The 17,404-nt window shown below is 33.6% G+C and overlaps 1 protein-coding gene across 25 annotated transcripts in view; it reads left to right on the forward strand.

Annotated features, from left to right (window-relative positions):
- The window catches only part of Ryr (Ryanodine receptor), a 41,321-nt gene extending 24,381 nt beyond the window's left edge, over nucleotides 1–16,940 (forward strand). For 8 of the 25 annotated variants that reach the window (XM_072891075.1, XM_072891079.1, XM_072891085.1 and 5 more), the window contains 30 exons: nucleotides 41–856; nucleotides 1,695–1,849; nucleotides 2,460–2,643; nucleotides 3,264–3,541; nucleotides 3,691–3,911; nucleotides 4,036–4,126; nucleotides 4,261–4,583; nucleotides 4,793–5,096; nucleotides 5,179–5,332; nucleotides 5,466–6,260; nucleotides 6,389–7,407; nucleotides 7,545–7,916; nucleotides 8,157–8,269; nucleotides 8,971–9,064; nucleotides 9,193–9,450; nucleotides 9,581–9,604; nucleotides 9,878–9,898; nucleotides 10,114–10,525; nucleotides 10,606–11,010; nucleotides 11,081–11,297; nucleotides 11,386–12,241; nucleotides 12,319–12,518; nucleotides 13,567–13,813; nucleotides 13,978–14,253; nucleotides 14,462–14,748; nucleotides 14,826–14,886; nucleotides 15,036–15,314; nucleotides 15,453–15,609; nucleotides 15,684–15,849; nucleotides 15,944–16,940. In XM_072891075.1, coding sequence (XP_072747176.1) covers nucleotides 41–856; nucleotides 1,695–1,849; nucleotides 2,460–2,643; nucleotides 3,264–3,541; nucleotides 3,691–3,911; nucleotides 4,036–4,126; nucleotides 4,261–4,583; nucleotides 4,793–5,096; nucleotides 5,179–5,332; nucleotides 5,466–6,260; nucleotides 6,389–7,407; nucleotides 7,545–7,916; nucleotides 8,157–8,269; nucleotides 8,971–9,064; nucleotides 9,193–9,450; nucleotides 9,581–9,604; nucleotides 9,878–9,898; nucleotides 10,114–10,525; nucleotides 10,606–11,010; nucleotides 11,081–11,297; nucleotides 11,386–12,241; nucleotides 12,319–12,518; nucleotides 13,567–13,813; nucleotides 13,978–14,253; nucleotides 14,462–14,748; nucleotides 14,826–14,886; nucleotides 15,036–15,314; nucleotides 15,453–15,609; nucleotides 15,684–15,849; nucleotides 15,944–16,106 — 8,948 coding nt within the window. In that variant the 3' untranslated portion in view covers nucleotides 16,107–16,940. Of the gene's footprint in view, nucleotides 1–40; nucleotides 857–1,694; nucleotides 1,850–2,459; nucleotides 2,644–3,263; nucleotides 3,542–3,690; nucleotides 3,912–4,035; nucleotides 4,127–4,260; nucleotides 4,584–4,792; nucleotides 5,097–5,178; nucleotides 5,333–5,465; nucleotides 6,261–6,388; nucleotides 7,408–7,544; nucleotides 7,917–8,156; nucleotides 8,270–8,612; nucleotides 8,723–8,970; nucleotides 9,065–9,192; nucleotides 9,451–9,580; nucleotides 9,605–9,877; nucleotides 9,899–10,113; nucleotides 10,526–10,605; nucleotides 11,011–11,080; nucleotides 11,298–11,385; nucleotides 12,242–12,318; nucleotides 12,519–13,566; nucleotides 13,814–13,977; nucleotides 14,254–14,461; nucleotides 14,749–14,825; nucleotides 14,887–15,035; nucleotides 15,315–15,452; nucleotides 15,610–15,683; nucleotides 15,850–15,943 lie in introns of all 25 variants that reach the window. The other 17 variants (XM_072891092.1, XM_072891098.1, XM_072891097.1 and 14 more) reach the window with 7 other exon arrangements.
- Nucleotides 16,941–17,404: the final 464 nt, after the last annotated feature.

Genomic DNA, 17,404 nt, shown 5'->3' on the forward strand with positions numbered 1-17,404 from the left:
ATTAATGAAGAATTATATATTTTTTTCTTGTTATTCGCAGAGGTATTTCGCAAAGTGTTGATATCGACCATCGTGAGCTGGGCCGAGGAATCGCAAATCGAGATGCCGAAACTTGTGCGAGAAATGTTTAGCTTATTAGTCAGACAGTACGATACAGTCGGCGAATTAATCAGGGCCTTGGAGAAGACTTACATCGTTAATAACAAGACTAAGGACGATGTTGCGCTAATGTGGGTCGGCTTGAGCCAGATTCGCGCCTTGTTGCCGGTGCAAATGTCCCAAGAAGAGGAGGCTTTAGTACGAGAGAGACTATGGAAGTTGGTGAATAATCACACATTCTTCCAGCATCCCGATCTCATCAGAGTGCTGAGAATTCACGAGAATGTAATGGCTATTATGATGAACACCCTGGGAAGACGCGCTCAGGCCCAGTCCGATGCTCAAACGCAGGCTCAAGCAACCGAGGGAGAACAATCGAAAGAGAAAGATACTTCTCACGAAATGGTGGTCGCCTGCTGCAGATTCTTATGTTACTTCTGTCGTACATCCAGACAGAATCAAAAAGCCATGTTCGATCACTTCGATTTTCTGCTAGAGAATAGCAATATCTTGTTGGCTAGACCTTCGCTGCGAGGATCGACGCCTTTGGATGTGGCTTATTCATCGTTAATGGAAAACACCGAGTTAGCTCTGGCTTTAAGAGAACATTATCTAGAGAAGATCGCTATTTATTTGTCACGATGCGGCCTGCAATCTAATTCGGAATTAGTGGAAAAAGGTTATCCCGATTTGGGCTGGGATCCTGTCGAGGGTGAACGTTACCTTGATTTCTTAAGATTCTGTGTATGGGTTAATGGTAAATTTCATATTTCATATTTATTCATTTACTTTAAAAAAATGTATTTATAAAAATAAGATATAAATGTGCAATATAAAAAAGTCCTCTCATCAAGTTTTTTAAAACTTGGATACTTTTTGTATTTTAAACTGCCAAAACTAAATCTACCTAAAAACTCTTACTATTTTTATTCTATTATTATATAATCGTAATTTACTGCACGTATTAATTTTTTTATTTGTAAAGAATGTTAATATTCAAAATTATTATTTGTTAATAAAAAAAAAAAAAAAAAACGATTTTAAGCTTTAATATTTTCTTATCAAATAATATTTTATTTTAAATATTAAAGTGTATAATATTATAATAAATTATTGTTGCATTTTTTATTAGAGAATTTTAGAGAAAAATCAAGAATCGTTATTCATGTTTCTAAAAATACAATAAACACAAATGTAAGAACTATTATAATATTCCTATTGTAATACATTATGTACTCTTTAAATATTATATTAAAGTATTACATTACTACTTTAATGTAATACTTTAATAATACTTAAAGAGAAAGAAAAATTTGTTGCTTATCATATATAGAAAACAAATTGTTTTATAAATTGTGCTCTGCTATAAATTTATAAAGATGTAATACAGGGTAGCTCACGTACATTATGTATATATAATTATCGTGTTCAAATATGATTATACGAGAGCGACAATTTTTGAAACAGATTTCGTTTCTATATCTCAAAGTACATACGTAAAATATATGAGTTTTTAAAAAATTGTTGAGATAGCTTTTATATTAAACATTTATAAAAATAAATTAATAATATAATTTTTTTGTTTAACATTTTAGATGAAAGTGTAGAGGAGAATGCAAACTTGGTAATCCGTCTGTTAATTAGAAGACCAGAATGTTTAGGCCCTGCTCTTCGAGGCGAAGGTGAAGGTCTGTTAAGAGCCATCATAGATGCTAACAAGATGTCCGAACGCATTGCCGATAGACGAAAAGTAAGATCTCGTTTTTTTACTTAGTTAATTATTACAAAACTAAGGATTATAAGATATCAAATTATTTCGTAAGTAAGAAATCATTTCGTTTTGCTGTTTAAAAAAGTCTGTGTGTATTTTCAATTTTGTGTGTCCCTAAAAGTTTGTGAACATGTTCTTAAACTTACATGTTCTTATCAAGTGATTCCCCCAAAATAACTTTTCAAATTTTGATCAATTTTTATATACTTTTATACCTTTATATATGTATGATGAATATATACATATATGTTTGTGTATCTAGTATCTAGTATCTAGATCTGTATAATTTAATTTTTTATATTTCAACAATTACCTTTATCTGTTTATCTCTCAAAATTCATATAGTTTAATTGATTTTATTACACGTATTATAATTGTTTTATTGCATAAAAATCTCTCCTTTAAAATTAATTTGAGCTTAGTTCCTCAAAATTAACAATTCATATGATTGTGTTTTTTTGAAAGAGACAAATCAAGTTTACTAAACTAAATGTAGCATAAATTGACTATGCAACTATGCAACTTAGATTGAATTATTTACACACCGTTTTTACGTGTTTGATTTTCGATTAATACGATATCAACTTAGTATCTCGCACAGCTACACGATGAAGCTGAAGGCACAGCTGCAATACTACAATTTGAACATCCACTTCCGGAGTCAGATGACGACGAAGATTATATAGACACAGGCGCGGCGATCTTAAATTTCTATTGCACCCTCGTCGACCTATTAGGCCGCTGTGCTCCAGATTCTTCTGTCATAGAGCAAGGTGATATTATAATCCAAAGAAGTTCAAATCTTCACATTTTCACATTAATACAAAATCACAAACAATAATTATATCTTATTTGTGTTTAAAAAATATATATTAAACTAGTATCTAAATCTCATTTTAGTTATTTAAAATAATCAATGTATGTAAAATATGTAATAAAACAGAGAGAAGGAAAAAGAGAGAAAAATAAATATTAATTAATTAGGATTACATAATATTTCAAAATAGATAATTTTTCTTTATAATTTTCTTATTTAATTTGCGAAGTGCACACATGATATAGACAGATAAAATGCTTCTTTATATTTATGTTTGTGTATATATAACGTGTATATATAAGAATTATAGAAATTTTTTTTTAAGATTGTGTTTTGAGTAAATTCATATTTTGCATTTTCATTGCACATATTGCATATATTTTTCATAAAATCATTAAAAATTTTTTATTACATGCAAAGTGCAATGAATTATTTAATAATAGCAATTTATTTTTTTCTTAATGAGCAACAGAGGTCTCGACAAAGTCAGTTGGTAATATATGAAACAAAACTTTGCTTTGATATAATTAATATCGAAACAATGTATTTTTATTTTAAATAGCGCAATTATTTCAGGAAAAAACGAATCTTTACGAGCACGGGCAATTTTGAGATCGTTAGTACCCTTGGACGATCTTCAGGGTGTGCTGTCTTTGCGATTCACGTTATTGAACCCCGCTGCCGGCGAGGAACGACCGAAAAGCGATACGCCGTCTGGTTTAATACCAGGACACAAACAAAGTATTGTATTATTCTTGGAACGTGTTTACGGTATCGAAACGCAGGAATTATTCTATAAAATATTGGAAGAAGCTTTCTTACCAGATCTTCGCGCCGCTACTATGCTCGACAGAGTAAGGATTCCATCTGAAACATAATATATTATTTATTCATTATTATCCTCACAATCACTTATTCATTATTCTAAAATAACAAAAGTAAGAAGAAGAATTTTGAATTAAAAATTATTTAAGAATCTATACTAATTTAATTTTTTTCATAGAATGACGGATATGAATCCGACATGGCACTCGCTATGAATCGCTATATAGGAAACAGCATTCTGCCGCTGCTGATTAAACATTCGAAATTTTACAATGAGGCGGACAACTACGCGAGTTTACTCGATGCTACGTTGCACACGGTCTATCGACTCAGTAAGAATCGGATGCTGACGAAAGGACAGAGAGAAGCTGTTTCGGACTTTCTCGTTGCGTTGACTAGGTAAGCGAAAAACTTCTTGAATATTATCTAAATCAATTAATCGAATACTTTTGTTATTCTTTAAGAGAAATCTTCATATTAATTATTTTTATTTAAAAAAAATTAACTTTAATCTCTTTTGCAGCCAAATGCAGCCGAGCATGTTATTGAAATTATTGCGAAAATTGACCGTCGACGTATCAAACTTGTCGGAATATACTACCGTTGCTCTCAGAGTATGTTGATTATTTCATCGTTTTATTTGTCGAATTATTTATTCTTTCATTTCGTATATTAAAAATTAATAATAGTAGTAAAACTTTGTCATATCTGTCAGTATTTTTACTATTGTATTGTTATCTTTTTTTAGTTATTAACGTTACATTATGACCGTTGCGCGAAATATTACGGCTCCACCGGCTCTGGCGGTCAAGGCACATATGGCACATCAAGCGACGAAGAAAAACGCCTCACTATGGTTCTCTTCAGCAATATTTTCGATTCTTTATCCAAGATGGATTACGATCCAGAACTTTTCGGGAAAGCTTTGCCATGCTTGACGGCTATCGGTTGCGCTTTGTCGCCAGATTATTCTTTGTCGAAAAATTATGACGACGAGTGGTATGGTAGCAAATCGGCCTCAGCTCAATCACCTGATGGACCTTACAATCCGCAACCAATTAATACGTCCAGGTTATTATTAATTTGTTATTATCACAATTCTCTATTATATTAAATTAATATTTTTAATTAATATAGTTAATATATTAAGTATATTAAATTAGTATATATTTAATTATATAAAAATTCTTTTATAATTATAAATAATAAAATTAATGATTAAAAAATAATAATTACAAAGTAAAATTTTGAAAGTCTATTATTTTGATATATTTTTTTAGCGTGGTGCTCAATAACGATCTTAATCAAATAGTACAAAAGTTCTCCGAGCATTATCACGATGCTTGGGCTAGTCGTAAATTAGAAAATGGTTGGACTTACGGCGAGCAATGGTCAGATATAAATAAAACTCATCCAAGATTAAAACCGTATAATATGTTGAGCGATTACGAACGAGAACGATATAAAGAACCTGTTAGAGAGAGTTTGAAAGCTCTTCTGGCGATTGGTTGGAGCGTAGAACACGCGGAGGTCGACGTGCCGTCGACTAATCGCAGTTCTATGAGAAGATCTTCCAAAAGTCAAGTAAGAAAAATTATCCATAAAATTTATTTGTAGAAAAGAGACATGTGTTTATATATTTTCACATGTTTATATACATATATAGGGTGATTCGGCGAATCCGTTTAATTACAATCCTCATCCGGTGGACATGACTAATTTAACTCTAAGCAGAGAAATGCAAAATATGGCCGAACGTTTGGCAGATAATGCTCACGATATTTGGGCAAAGAAGAAAAAAGAAGAACTCAATACTTGCGGTTAGAATTTTTTGACTCATATCTATTATAACTCTTTAATTTTATTCAAATTAAATTTATTAAAATTAAAATTAAAATTTATTCAAATTAAATTTATTGAATAATTTTCTGATAATATATTTTATAATTATAGGAGGCGGCATTCATCCTCAGTTGGTACCTTACGATCTACTGACTGATAAAGAGAAACGAAAAGATCGCGAGCGATCGCAAGAATTTCTTAAATATTTGCAGTATCAAGGTTACAAGCTTCATAAACCTAATCGTGGCGGTACCGAAACCGAAGTGGCTGGCGCCGCTGCTGCAGTAGAATTAAGATTTGCTTATTCACTATTGGAGAAACTAATAGCTTATCTGGACAAAGCAACGATCAATATGAAGCTCCTGAGACCCTCTGACACATTTAGCCGAAGAAATAGTTTCAAAACCTCCACAAGAGACATCAAATTCTTTAGCAAAGTAGTTCTTCCGCTGATGGAGAAGTATTTTAGCACGCATAGAAATTATTTCATCGCAGTAGCTACCGCTACAAACAACGTTGGCGCGGCGTCCTTGAAAGAGAAAGAGATGGTAGCTGCTCTCTTCTGCAAGTTAGCTAGTCTGTTGAGATCGAGACTCGCCGCCTTCGGTGCGGACGTGAGGATAACAGTTCGTTGTCTTCAAGTACTCGTGAAAGGCATAGATGCCAAGAGTCTTGTGAAAAACTGTCCCGAGTTTATTAGAACGTCCATGTTGACTTTCTTCAACAACACCGCCGACGATTTGGGTCATACGATTCTGAATCTTCAAGAGGGGAAGTATAGTTATCTCAGAGGTACTCATTTGAAAACCTCTACATCATTATCGTACATCAATAGCGTCATTCTACCAGTGCTTACTGCAATGTTCGATCATCTTGCCGCGTGCGAGTATGGTAGCGATTTGTTACGTAAGTATAAAATTTTGCACGATCAAAATAATTATATATATATTAAATTGTACATATATTAAAATATATATTAAATTATTATGTATATACATATATAATTTAATCATAATTTTATTTTTATTTAATAGTCGACGAAATTCAAGTAGCGTCGTATAAAATGTTGGCGTCTCTATATACTCTTGGAGTAGACGCTAGTCTGACACACGACCGAAAGTACCTAAAAACTGAGATCGAGCGACACAAACCGAATCTAGGTTCTTGTTTGGGTGCCTTTTCGAGTTGCTTCCCGGTAGCCTTCTTCGAACCGCACTTAAACAAGCACAATCAGTATTCTCTCCTGAATCGAATCGCAGATCATTCTCTAGAAGCTCAAGACATCATGACGAAGATGGAATCAAGTATGCCGACCTTGGAAACAATTCTCAACGAAGTGGATCAGTTTGTCGAATCTGACAAGACTTACAACGACGCTCCTCACATCGTCGACGTGATTTTACCTTTATTATGCTCCTACTTGCCCTTCTGGTGGGCTCAAGGGCCCGACAATGTGAATCCAACCGAAGGTACCTACGTTAGTATGGTTACTAGCGACCATATGAATCAGTTGTTGAAGAATGTATTGAAACTAATCAAAAAGAATATCGGCAACGAAAATGCACCATGGATGACACGCATCGCCGCCTATACACAGCAAATTATCATCAATTCGTCTGAAGAATTACTGAAGGATCCGTTCTTACCTCTCGCCGAACGTGTCAGAAAGCGAACGGATACTATGTTTCATAAAGAAGAATCTCTTCGTGGTTTCATCAAATCCTCGGCTGACGATACATCACAAGTTGAGGCGCAAATACAGGAGGATTGGCAGTTACTGGTTCGCGATATTTACTCATTCTATCCTCTTTTGATAAAATACGTCGATCTTCAGAGAAATCATTGGTTGAGGAACAATATTCCTGAAGCCGAGGATCTATATAATCACGTAGCAGCCATATTTAACATCTGGTCCAAGTCGCAATATTTCTTGCGTGAAGAACAAAATTTTATATCTGCGAACGAGATCGATAATATGGTGCTCATCATGCCTACTGCAACCAGAAGACCTGCTGCAGTATCCGATGGCAGCGCGCCCTCCGGAGGAGGCAAGGTTCGTATAATTTATTCAGTAATAATAACTTGATATAAATAATAATACATTTAATAATAATAACTTAGTCGTGTCAGTTAGTATGCATTTATCTCGAGGAAAACGTAAGATTAAATGATTAAATATTTGACTTTCAGAAAAAGAAGAAACATCGTGATAAAAAGAGGGACAAGGACAAGGAAGTGCAAGCATCTTTGATGGTTGCGTGTCTAAAGCGATTGCTACCTGTCGGCTTAAATCTGTTTGCTGGTCGTGAACAAGAGTTGGTACAGCATTGTAAAGATAGATTCTTGAAGAAAATGCAGGATGACGAGATCTTAGAATTCGCCAAAACTCAACTGACATTGCCGGATAAAATCGATCCTGCCGACGAGATGTCCTGGCAACATTATTTGTATTCTAAATTGGGTCAGAAGAAAGATGCGACGGAATGTGTTAAGGCTCAACAATTAGAGGATGTCGTTGCTAGAATCACCGATATGGCGAAAGTTTTATATGGTTTACATATGGTTAGTTAGAGGAATATTTCTATTTGATGCTGAAATAATTTTCAAGATTTTTTGGATTTTTAAATACTTAGAATAATTTTCAAGATTGAGATTTTTTTAATTTGCTAAATATTAATATTTTTGTAATCACTAGAAAATTAAAAGTTTTAATGTCTCCTGAGGATCATCATCATTTTTCTTTTTCTTTAAGTAATTAAAATATTCATCATGTTTATTCCGTGCTTTTATGTTCTCGAGTAGATTGATCATCCACAACAGCAGAGCAAGAGTCAACACCGATCCGTGGTGTCAATCCAACGTAAACGAGCGGTAATCGCTTGCTTCCGCCAAACTTCCCTACATTCCTTGCCCAGGTATCCTTCTTGCTATTTGGTTATGTTTTTGCTTTAGTTGCTTTAATTAGTCTTTCAGTTGCAATGTCGTTATGAATTTTTTTAACATCATTAGAATCATCTTTATTTTGAGTTATATCAAATGTTGATACGTTTTGCATTATTTTACGTAGAACTAATTAGATATTTTGCCGTTTGTTAATCAAAGAGAGACATTATGAGACAATAAGATTAATCAATTTTTAGTGTTCAATCTTATACAATACTGATCGCAATGATTAATAAATATAACTTAATGAGAATGTTAATGAGAATTAATAATTTAATGAGAGTGCACTTGTGCTGTTTGTGCGCACATTAACAGGCGACAAAGCCACCGCCATCGCGAGATGGATGGAAACGCGTGTTATGCGCTGCCAGAAAAAGAGCGGCGATTGCATGCTTACGTAGTGAGCCTCTATATAAATTGAGAAGGTATGATTAACAAAAATTAATATCTAGTATATATGAATACAAAACAATTTCTTTATATTAACAGACACACATAAATATAAATCGTTTTTTTTTTTTAAATATAAAAAATACATATAATAATTAAAATATAATACACACACACACACACACACACACACACATATAATTATAATTATACGTGTTTATACATACAATTATAATTATATAAAATCTATATTATATATAAATTTACAAATGTTTTTTCCTAGGCACCGTGCAATAAATATTTTTGTGCGAACATATTATGAGACGTGGCTACAAGAAGAAAATGTAGGTCAAGAAGTAATGATCGAGGATCTTACGGTAATTATTTTATTATTTGATTCATTCAAAATATAATATTTAACATATGTACATATGTATATACATATATACATATATAATTTATATTACAATTTAAATATGTACATATCTATGTTTTCTTTTTTTAGCAATCATTCGAAGATGCTGAATTAAACAAAATGGATAAGTCTGAAGACGAAGGCAAGCCAGATCCATTAACACAATTGGTGACAACATTCTGTCGTGGTGCAATGACTGAACGATCAGGTGCACTTCAAGAAGATCCTCTTTATATGAGTTACGCACACATTATTTCCAAATCGTGTGGAGAGGAAGAGGAAGAAGGTGAAGAAGAAGGAGGCGATGGCGGTGGCGGCGGCGAAGAAGAAGGTGGAGCTTCTATCCATGTAGGTATCTTTGATTATTAAGTTTTCGTTTGTAGATAGATAATTTTGAATGAGAAATAATCGAATCAATTTGACAATTTCTCGGAATCTGCCGCATTAACGTATTCCCTATCTTTTTCTAACTCACTAGAAGCCGGCATATAAACTACGTATGGTAAGAATAAGTAGTTAGTGCGAGAATTTATCCGCTTAATGTATGCTCGCAATCCAAAGTGTTAATCATATATGTTCTCCGCATTTCGACATCTGAACCCATTTGATTATACACTGTCTTATTCATTGAAACGTCAAACGATGTAAAATATCATTCATGAGCAAGCAAAATATTGTAGGCTGTTGCGAATATTTTTTCTTTCTTTATTTCGAAATTTATTTTACTAACAATATTATTAAATTGTATATTCTCTATTTTAACGTAACTCTCAAGAGGCCCATGCATAAACTAATGGTAAGATACTGATTTGTATTTATGTATACATTAAATAAAAATGTATGTATACACATTAAATAATACACGTAAAAAATATTTTAAATAGAAAATAATTAAAAATTGTATAAAAATTATAAATTACTATATGTTTCGTTTAAACATTGTATTATATACATTTATAAAGTTTAAACATTTCATTTTATTCATATCTATTATGTGCTGTATAATTATAGGAACAAGAAATGGAAAAACAGAAGCTCCTGTTTCATCAAGCCCGCCTGGCGAATCGCGGCGTCGCAGAGATGGTTCTTTTACACATATCAGCGTGTAAGGGTATTCCCAGTGAGATGGTAATCAAAACTTTGGAACTTGGAATTTCAATTCTGCGTGGCGGCAATATTGAAATTCAGCGAGGAATGCTGAATCATCTTAAAGAGAAGAAGGATGTCGGTTTCTTCACGTCCATTGCGGGTCTAATGAATTCTTGCAGCGTATTGGATTTGGACGCTTTCGAGAGAAATACGAAGGCTGAAGGACTCGGTGTCGGTTCTGAGGGTGCAGCCGGCGAAAAGAATATGCACGATGCTGAATTTACTTGCGCCCTATTCCGGTTTATCCAACTCACTTGCGAGGGTCATAATCTCGGTAAGCGTTACGTTACCATTATTAAAAAATAATATAAATTTAATCGAATGGCATTCATCATTTTATCGTATCTGTAATAGATTGGCAAAACTATCTTAGAACACAGGCTGGTAATACAACGACAGTGAATGTAGTTATTTGTACCGTCGATTACTTGCTGCGGCTACAGGAATCAATCATGGATTTCTATTGGCATTATTCGAGCAAAGAACTTATCGATCCTGCCGGCAAAGCAAATTTCTTCAAGGCTATTGGTGTCGCCAGTCAAGTATTCAACACACTCACAGAAGTTATTCAAGGTCCATGCGCGCAAAATCAACAAGCTTTAGCGCATTCTAGATTATGGGATGCAGTTGGAGGTTTTCTTTTCTTATTCTCGCATATGCAGGATAAGCTGTCAAAACATTCTAGTCAAGTAGATCTTCTCAAGGAATTATTGAATTTACAGAAGGACATGATTACCATGATGCTTTCTATGCTTGAAGGTATGTATCTTTTTTTTTAAATTTTATTTGAAGAAATAAATAAAGTAATTAATAATCATGTGATTTAAAGGCAACGTGGTGAACGGAACAATCGGAAAACAGATGGTAGATACCTTGGTCGAATCGGCAAGTAATGTGGAATTAATCTTGAAATACTTCGACATGTTCTTAAAGCTCAAAGATCTGGTATCATCGCCAAGTTTCTTGGAAGTTGATCTTAACAATGATGGTTGGGTATATCCTAAGGATTTCAAGGAGAAAATGGAGCAGCAAAAGAGTTATACAAGGTATGCTTAAAAATATCAGTATTTCTGCGGATCATATAACTTTGTTTAACAACAGGATTATAAATTTTAATTCAAAATAAATTTTCAGTGAAGAGATCGAATTTCTTCTGGCCTGTTGCGAGACGAATCACGACGGCAAGATCGATTACGTAGCTTTTATGGATCGCTTCCATGAACCGGCAAAAGAGATCGGTTTTAATCTTGCGGTATTGCTCACCAATTTATCCGAACATATGCCTAACGAGCCGAGATTAGCCAGATTTCTCGAGACTGCTGGTTCCGTCTTGAATTACTTTGAACCGTTCTTAGGCAGAATCGAGATCCTCGGTAGCAATAAAAAGATCGAACGTGTGTACTTCGAGATCAAAGAATCGAACATCGAACAATGGGAAAAACCGCAGATCAAAGAGTCAAAGAGAATTTATTTCTACAATACAGTGGTCGAGGCCGGTGAAAAAGAGAAGCTTGAAACGTTCATTAATTTCTGCGAGGACGCCATTTTCGAGATGCAACACGCGAGTGCGTTAATGACTGTCGAAGAGAGCGGTGGTATTGGTAAAGCAAGAGAGTCCTCGTACACGTACTTGACCGACGATGATGAGGAAAGAAATAAAGATCCGATCAGACGAGGTATACAAGCCTTCAAAGACGGCATCTATTACTTCTTTTATCTGTTCTCGCCAACTAATATCAAAAACAAGATTGCCGAGATGCAGCAGATGACGATTCCCGAGCTCTTTATCGGCTTTTTCAAAATGATTTTCTACGCGTTCTATTACTCCGGCTTCGGCGTCGGCTGTGTAATCAAATACTTCATGAGCCTTTTATTGACGCTAATGAGAGGACCACGATTAGAGGAGCCTGTTGTTGTTAAAGAAGAAGAGGAGAAACCGTCGAGACATTTACCCGCTTTGCCACCTACACCAGATGAATCAAATCTACAGGTAAGATTTTTTCGATGTAATCTAAGAATGCTAAAAATATAATACGACGTTTAAAAAAATGTCAAATATTTATGCAGGTGCAAGCCTTCGGAATGGATATAACAAAAGAGGAAGGAGGACAAATAAAAATAGCACCCCATGAATCGAGCACTTCTACGCCGCAATCTAGTATCGAAGAGACGGGTGAAAGCACACCCGACGAAGGGGCTGGTGAAGAGGGAGCGACAGCTGAAGGAGGAGAGAGCGAAGCACCTGTCACTTTAGCCGACTTGCTTGGGTCAGTATGCAACAATATACACACTAAAAAACAATACATAAGCATTTTTATATCCGGTTCATAGAGTATGATAAAACAGATAAATTAGACATATAAAAAACAACAAGCATAGATTATAAATTCTTTCATATGTAGTAATTAAATTTCATTTTTATAATCAACTGTCAATAATAATTTTTAAGCTTATTATATTATTATACATACACGCTCACGCGCATAAAATTATTATTTTATAATTAAATGTTTTGTTTCGTTATATACGCACGTTCATATATATATCATAATAAGAATTTACGCCTTTAGACACATTAATGAAATACAGAAACCGTTTTAGATGTATGTTACTATATCAATTTTTTTCGAGTTATAGTATCTCGAAAATTCGCGCACGCACTGTATATATGAATGAATGCGATATTATGCATACGTGTACGCGTGTGAGATATACGACACTGCTACGCTACAATCAGCTGATCGGCTATCAATTAATTATTTTTTGTACCGATTCTATTCTTTTAGATTGAGATTATAGATTGATATAATCATTTATAATCATTTATATTTTTCTTTGTACAAAAAATTTGCAGCAACTAAAATTGTATCATCACTTGAAAACTGAGACTCTAGCGATTAACGTTTTTGATAAGTGCAAAATTATTTATTTTAAATAAATATGCGAGACACTTTTCAGTTGATTATAAAAATGAAATTAATTTTGTTCTAAGAATTTATCGCCTTCTTTTAAAGCAACAAATAATATATTTAAATTATATTTCGACGAGAGAAGTTTCTCTCTTTCTTTCTCACACACGCAGTTGAAATTAAATTATATTAAAATATAATATATTTCTTTGTTTTTAATAACAAAATCACACACACAAGAGAGAATTATTATCTTTTCATTAAAAAATATAATATCCGTTTTTTTTTAAATTTTATAGCTGCAAATAGAATTTAAATGATGTATGGAATTAATTTTTAATGTATTGTTGTGTATGATTCTTTTCTCTTACAATTAGTTAAATGGTTTGTTACAATATTTATATAGTGGCGAACAGGCCAGGGCCCAAGCTGCTGCAGCGGCTGAAGCAGCGGCGGCTCAACAAGCAGCCATGGCAGCGGTTGAAGCCGAAGCAAAGCAAGAACCTACAGCTGAACCTTCTTCAGGATCGAGTATTGATTTGTCCCAGTACAGCCATCGCGTGGTGTCTTTCTTGGCCAGGAATTTCTACAATTTGAAATATGTTGCACTGGCTCTCGCCTTCTGTATCAATTTTATGCTGCTCTTTTACAAGGTTCGTGAAAGTTTCGTAATAGAAGCTCACATATTTTGTAATTTCTATAAAGAAAATATTAAAGTCTTTTTATTAAATTTCATAAATTCATGTTACGTATATTTATAGTTCTGAGAAAGAAACATGTGTTTCATGTTTTTTTTCATATGTTGATTTTAATTTAGGTTACGTCTTTGGCTGGCGACTCGGATGAAGAAGGTAGTGGTAGAATAGCGGATATATTAGCGGAAATGTCGGGCGAGGGTCCATCGGGTTTAGCAGGGAGCGGCGTTGAAATGGGCAGTGGTAGCGGTGATGGTGAGGGTGAAGAAGAAGAAGATGAAGACGCTCAGGAATTTGTGGAAGTGGATTACTACTACATGGCTCACATCATGAGACTATTTGCAGCTTTTCATTCTCTTGTTTCCCTCGCCATGCTAGTTGCATATTATCACTTGAAGGTATATTTAAAACCCAAATAATTTATAATAATTACATATAATTATATTTAACGTAAATTATGTATTGTATTTATAATTAATATTTATAATTAATTTTATAATTAATATTTCAATATTATATATTTCCTCTAGTAATATTTTTATAAATACGATAATCATTTCATGATTTGCATCAGGAAATATATATATGTATGTATGTATTTTTCAGGTTCCATTAGCCATCTTCAAACGAGAGAAAGAAATTGCACGACGAGTAGAATTCGATGGATTGTATATAGCTGAGACGCCGGAAGAAGATGACATTAAAGCACATTGGGACAAAATGGTAATATCAGCGAAAACTTTCCCTGTGAATTATTGGGACAAGTTTGTGAAAAAGAAGGTCCGGCAAAAATATAGCGAAACATACGATTTCGATTATATTAGTAATTTGCTCGGAATGGAAAAGACTTCTTTCAGCCAACAGGAAGAGGAAGGATCTGGTTTAATACATTTGTAAGTGAATTTTCTTGATAAAATTTTATATCTTTTGACGAGACTTTTTTTGTGATACAAAAACTGATGTTTTGCAGCATTATAAATATCGACTGGAGATATCAAATTTGGAAGGCCGGTGTTACCATTACAGACAACGTACGTGTTTTCAAATAAATTCTAAAGAAAAAAATTTTAATTAATTTATATAATCTTATAAATTAATTAAAAATAAATACACTTTGGTATAAAAATACACTTTTATACTAAAAATATCTATATATTTAAACGTATTATTTTATTTCTAGGCGTTTTTGTATAGTTTGTGGTACTTCACATTTTCGATTCTCGGAAATTACAATAATTTCTTTTTCGCCGCTCATTTATTGGACGTCGCAGTCGGTTTCAAAACTCTGAGAACGATTTTACAGTCGGTAACGCATAACGGCAAGCAGCTGGTTTTGACAGTGATGCTACTGACAATCATAGTATATATCTATACCGTGATAGCTTTCAATTTCTTTAGAAAATTCTATATACAAGAGGAAGATGATGAAGAGAATAAAAAGTGTCACCATATGTTAACGGTATGTTAGAAAAATGTGCTCTATAAAAAAATCTTTATCTAATTATAATATATTTGTCTCTCTGCAAGTTGCATAAACTTTACATAAGTTATTTTAATTTTAAGCTGATATAACTCTTTTATTTTTTTTTCGTGGCAGTGCTTTGTTTTCCATTTATACAAAGGCGTAAGGGCTGGCGGTGGCATAGGTGATGAAATCGGTGAACCCGACGGCGACGATTACGAAGTTTATCGTATAATGTTCGACATCACGTTCTTCTTCTTTGTGATCGTAATTCTATTAGCTATCATTCAAGGTAAGCGTGAATGATTGATTTTTTTAATTCGCAACAGAAAGAGAGCCCGATGTAATATCGCTGTGGATTTCCAGGTTTAATTATTGACGCATTCGGCGAACTTCGAGACCAACTCGAAAACGTGAAGACAAATATGGAGAGCAATTGCTTCATATGTGGTTTAGGCAAGGAATATTTCGACGCGGTGCCGCACGGATTTGATACTCACGTTCAACAGGAGCATAATTTAGCGAATTATATGTAAATATTTTATATTTTTAATTTTATGAGAATAATGTCTCATACTTAATGTAATCTTTAATATAATAATTTTAATATAATCTTTAATCAACAGGTTCTTCCTCATGCACTTGATTAACAAACCGGACACCGAATATACCGGTCAGGAGACCTATGTGTGGAATATGTATCAACAAAGGTGTTGGGACTTCTTCCCGGTGGGCGATTGCTTCCGCAAGCAGAACGAGACCGTAGAAGAGGAGGCCAAGAAGAAATAAAATTAATATTTCTAATTAGAAGAAGTGATCAATTGATCGACCAATCGATCTTACTAATCAAATAGGACTTCTCTCCTCGAATAACGTCTTCGATCATTTTTAGCGTCAATTTTTGCTCATCGGACGGGAGTATAAAGTCGACGTCCGTTAAAAAAATCAAATTTTTAAAACTCTACGTCTTACCTCATATCGACGCTCAAGGAGAGATTTTACGTCGTAAAACAAAACTTATGTCTCCCCTCTGTTTTCCATTTGACAATTTATTGTTACACCTAATTAGTAGATTGAGTCTCTCGCGTGTGAGTCTAGTGCATTAATTATGTACTGCGTGTGTAATAAAAATGTCTGGATACGAAGAATTTTGCACCTGACGTCGCATCGCGCGTGTATAAAATTGAAAATATTTTTTCAACTTTATAAAAAATAACTCGAACGCGGTACCACCGATCATCTTCTCTTTTAGATAATCAATCAATCGAAAGTTGACAAAAGCTCGACTTTCTTCGACCGACGTACATATATTATTGTTGAATCGGCGGAACCGACTGCACAAATTTACATATTCCTAGCGCTACAATTGCCTTCTTTTCATACGTCGAATCTATGATCTATACTTGTGCATAATTGGTACGCTGTATCGGAACGATAACAAGTTTGAAGTATATGATATAGTATAAGTAAGTTGACGATATTCAAAGTTTATATAATGTGCAAATCTCTCTTTGATTGCTATAAGAATGAAAACTTTTTGGACATTATTTATGACTGAGCTCACAGTATATATATCCGAAAAAAATGTCAATATATTGTAAATAAAACTTTACGGCAAGACTATCTAGTAATTAATAAAGACACTTATTTATTTCGTTATTCCATAGGATCTCTCTTTAATTTTATATATAAATTGCGTGTACTATCAAATTTCAGAACTTTAAGTAAAACTATATATTATCTACTAAAATTAAAAATACATTAAAATCTACAAATCGCAAATTATTATTACATTTTTGTATAATTTATATTAATGTTTTTTTTTATATTTATGATATATTTTTAGATTTTCATAAAAGAGGATTTTAAAGACTATCGATTTTGAATCTTAAAAATTGCATTAAAATTTTTTCAAACTTAAATATCGGGAAATGAGGTAAAAATCAGGTTTTCACGATCGATACGATCGATCTCCGGTAATTCCGAGGCCAGAATTTTGCGCGACATCACGACGCCACGATGCGTTGCATCGATGTTGTCTACCGTGTGACATAGTAAAATCTCATATATTTCCCATCACGATACAT

The sequence above is a fragment of the Anoplolepis gracilipes genome, chromosome 4 (genome assembly GCF_047496725.1).
Source record: "Anoplolepis gracilipes chromosome 4, ASM4749672v1, whole genome shotgun sequence".
NCBI classification, from domain to species: Eukaryota; Metazoa; Arthropoda; class Insecta; order Hymenoptera; family Formicidae; genus Anoplolepis; species Anoplolepis gracilipes.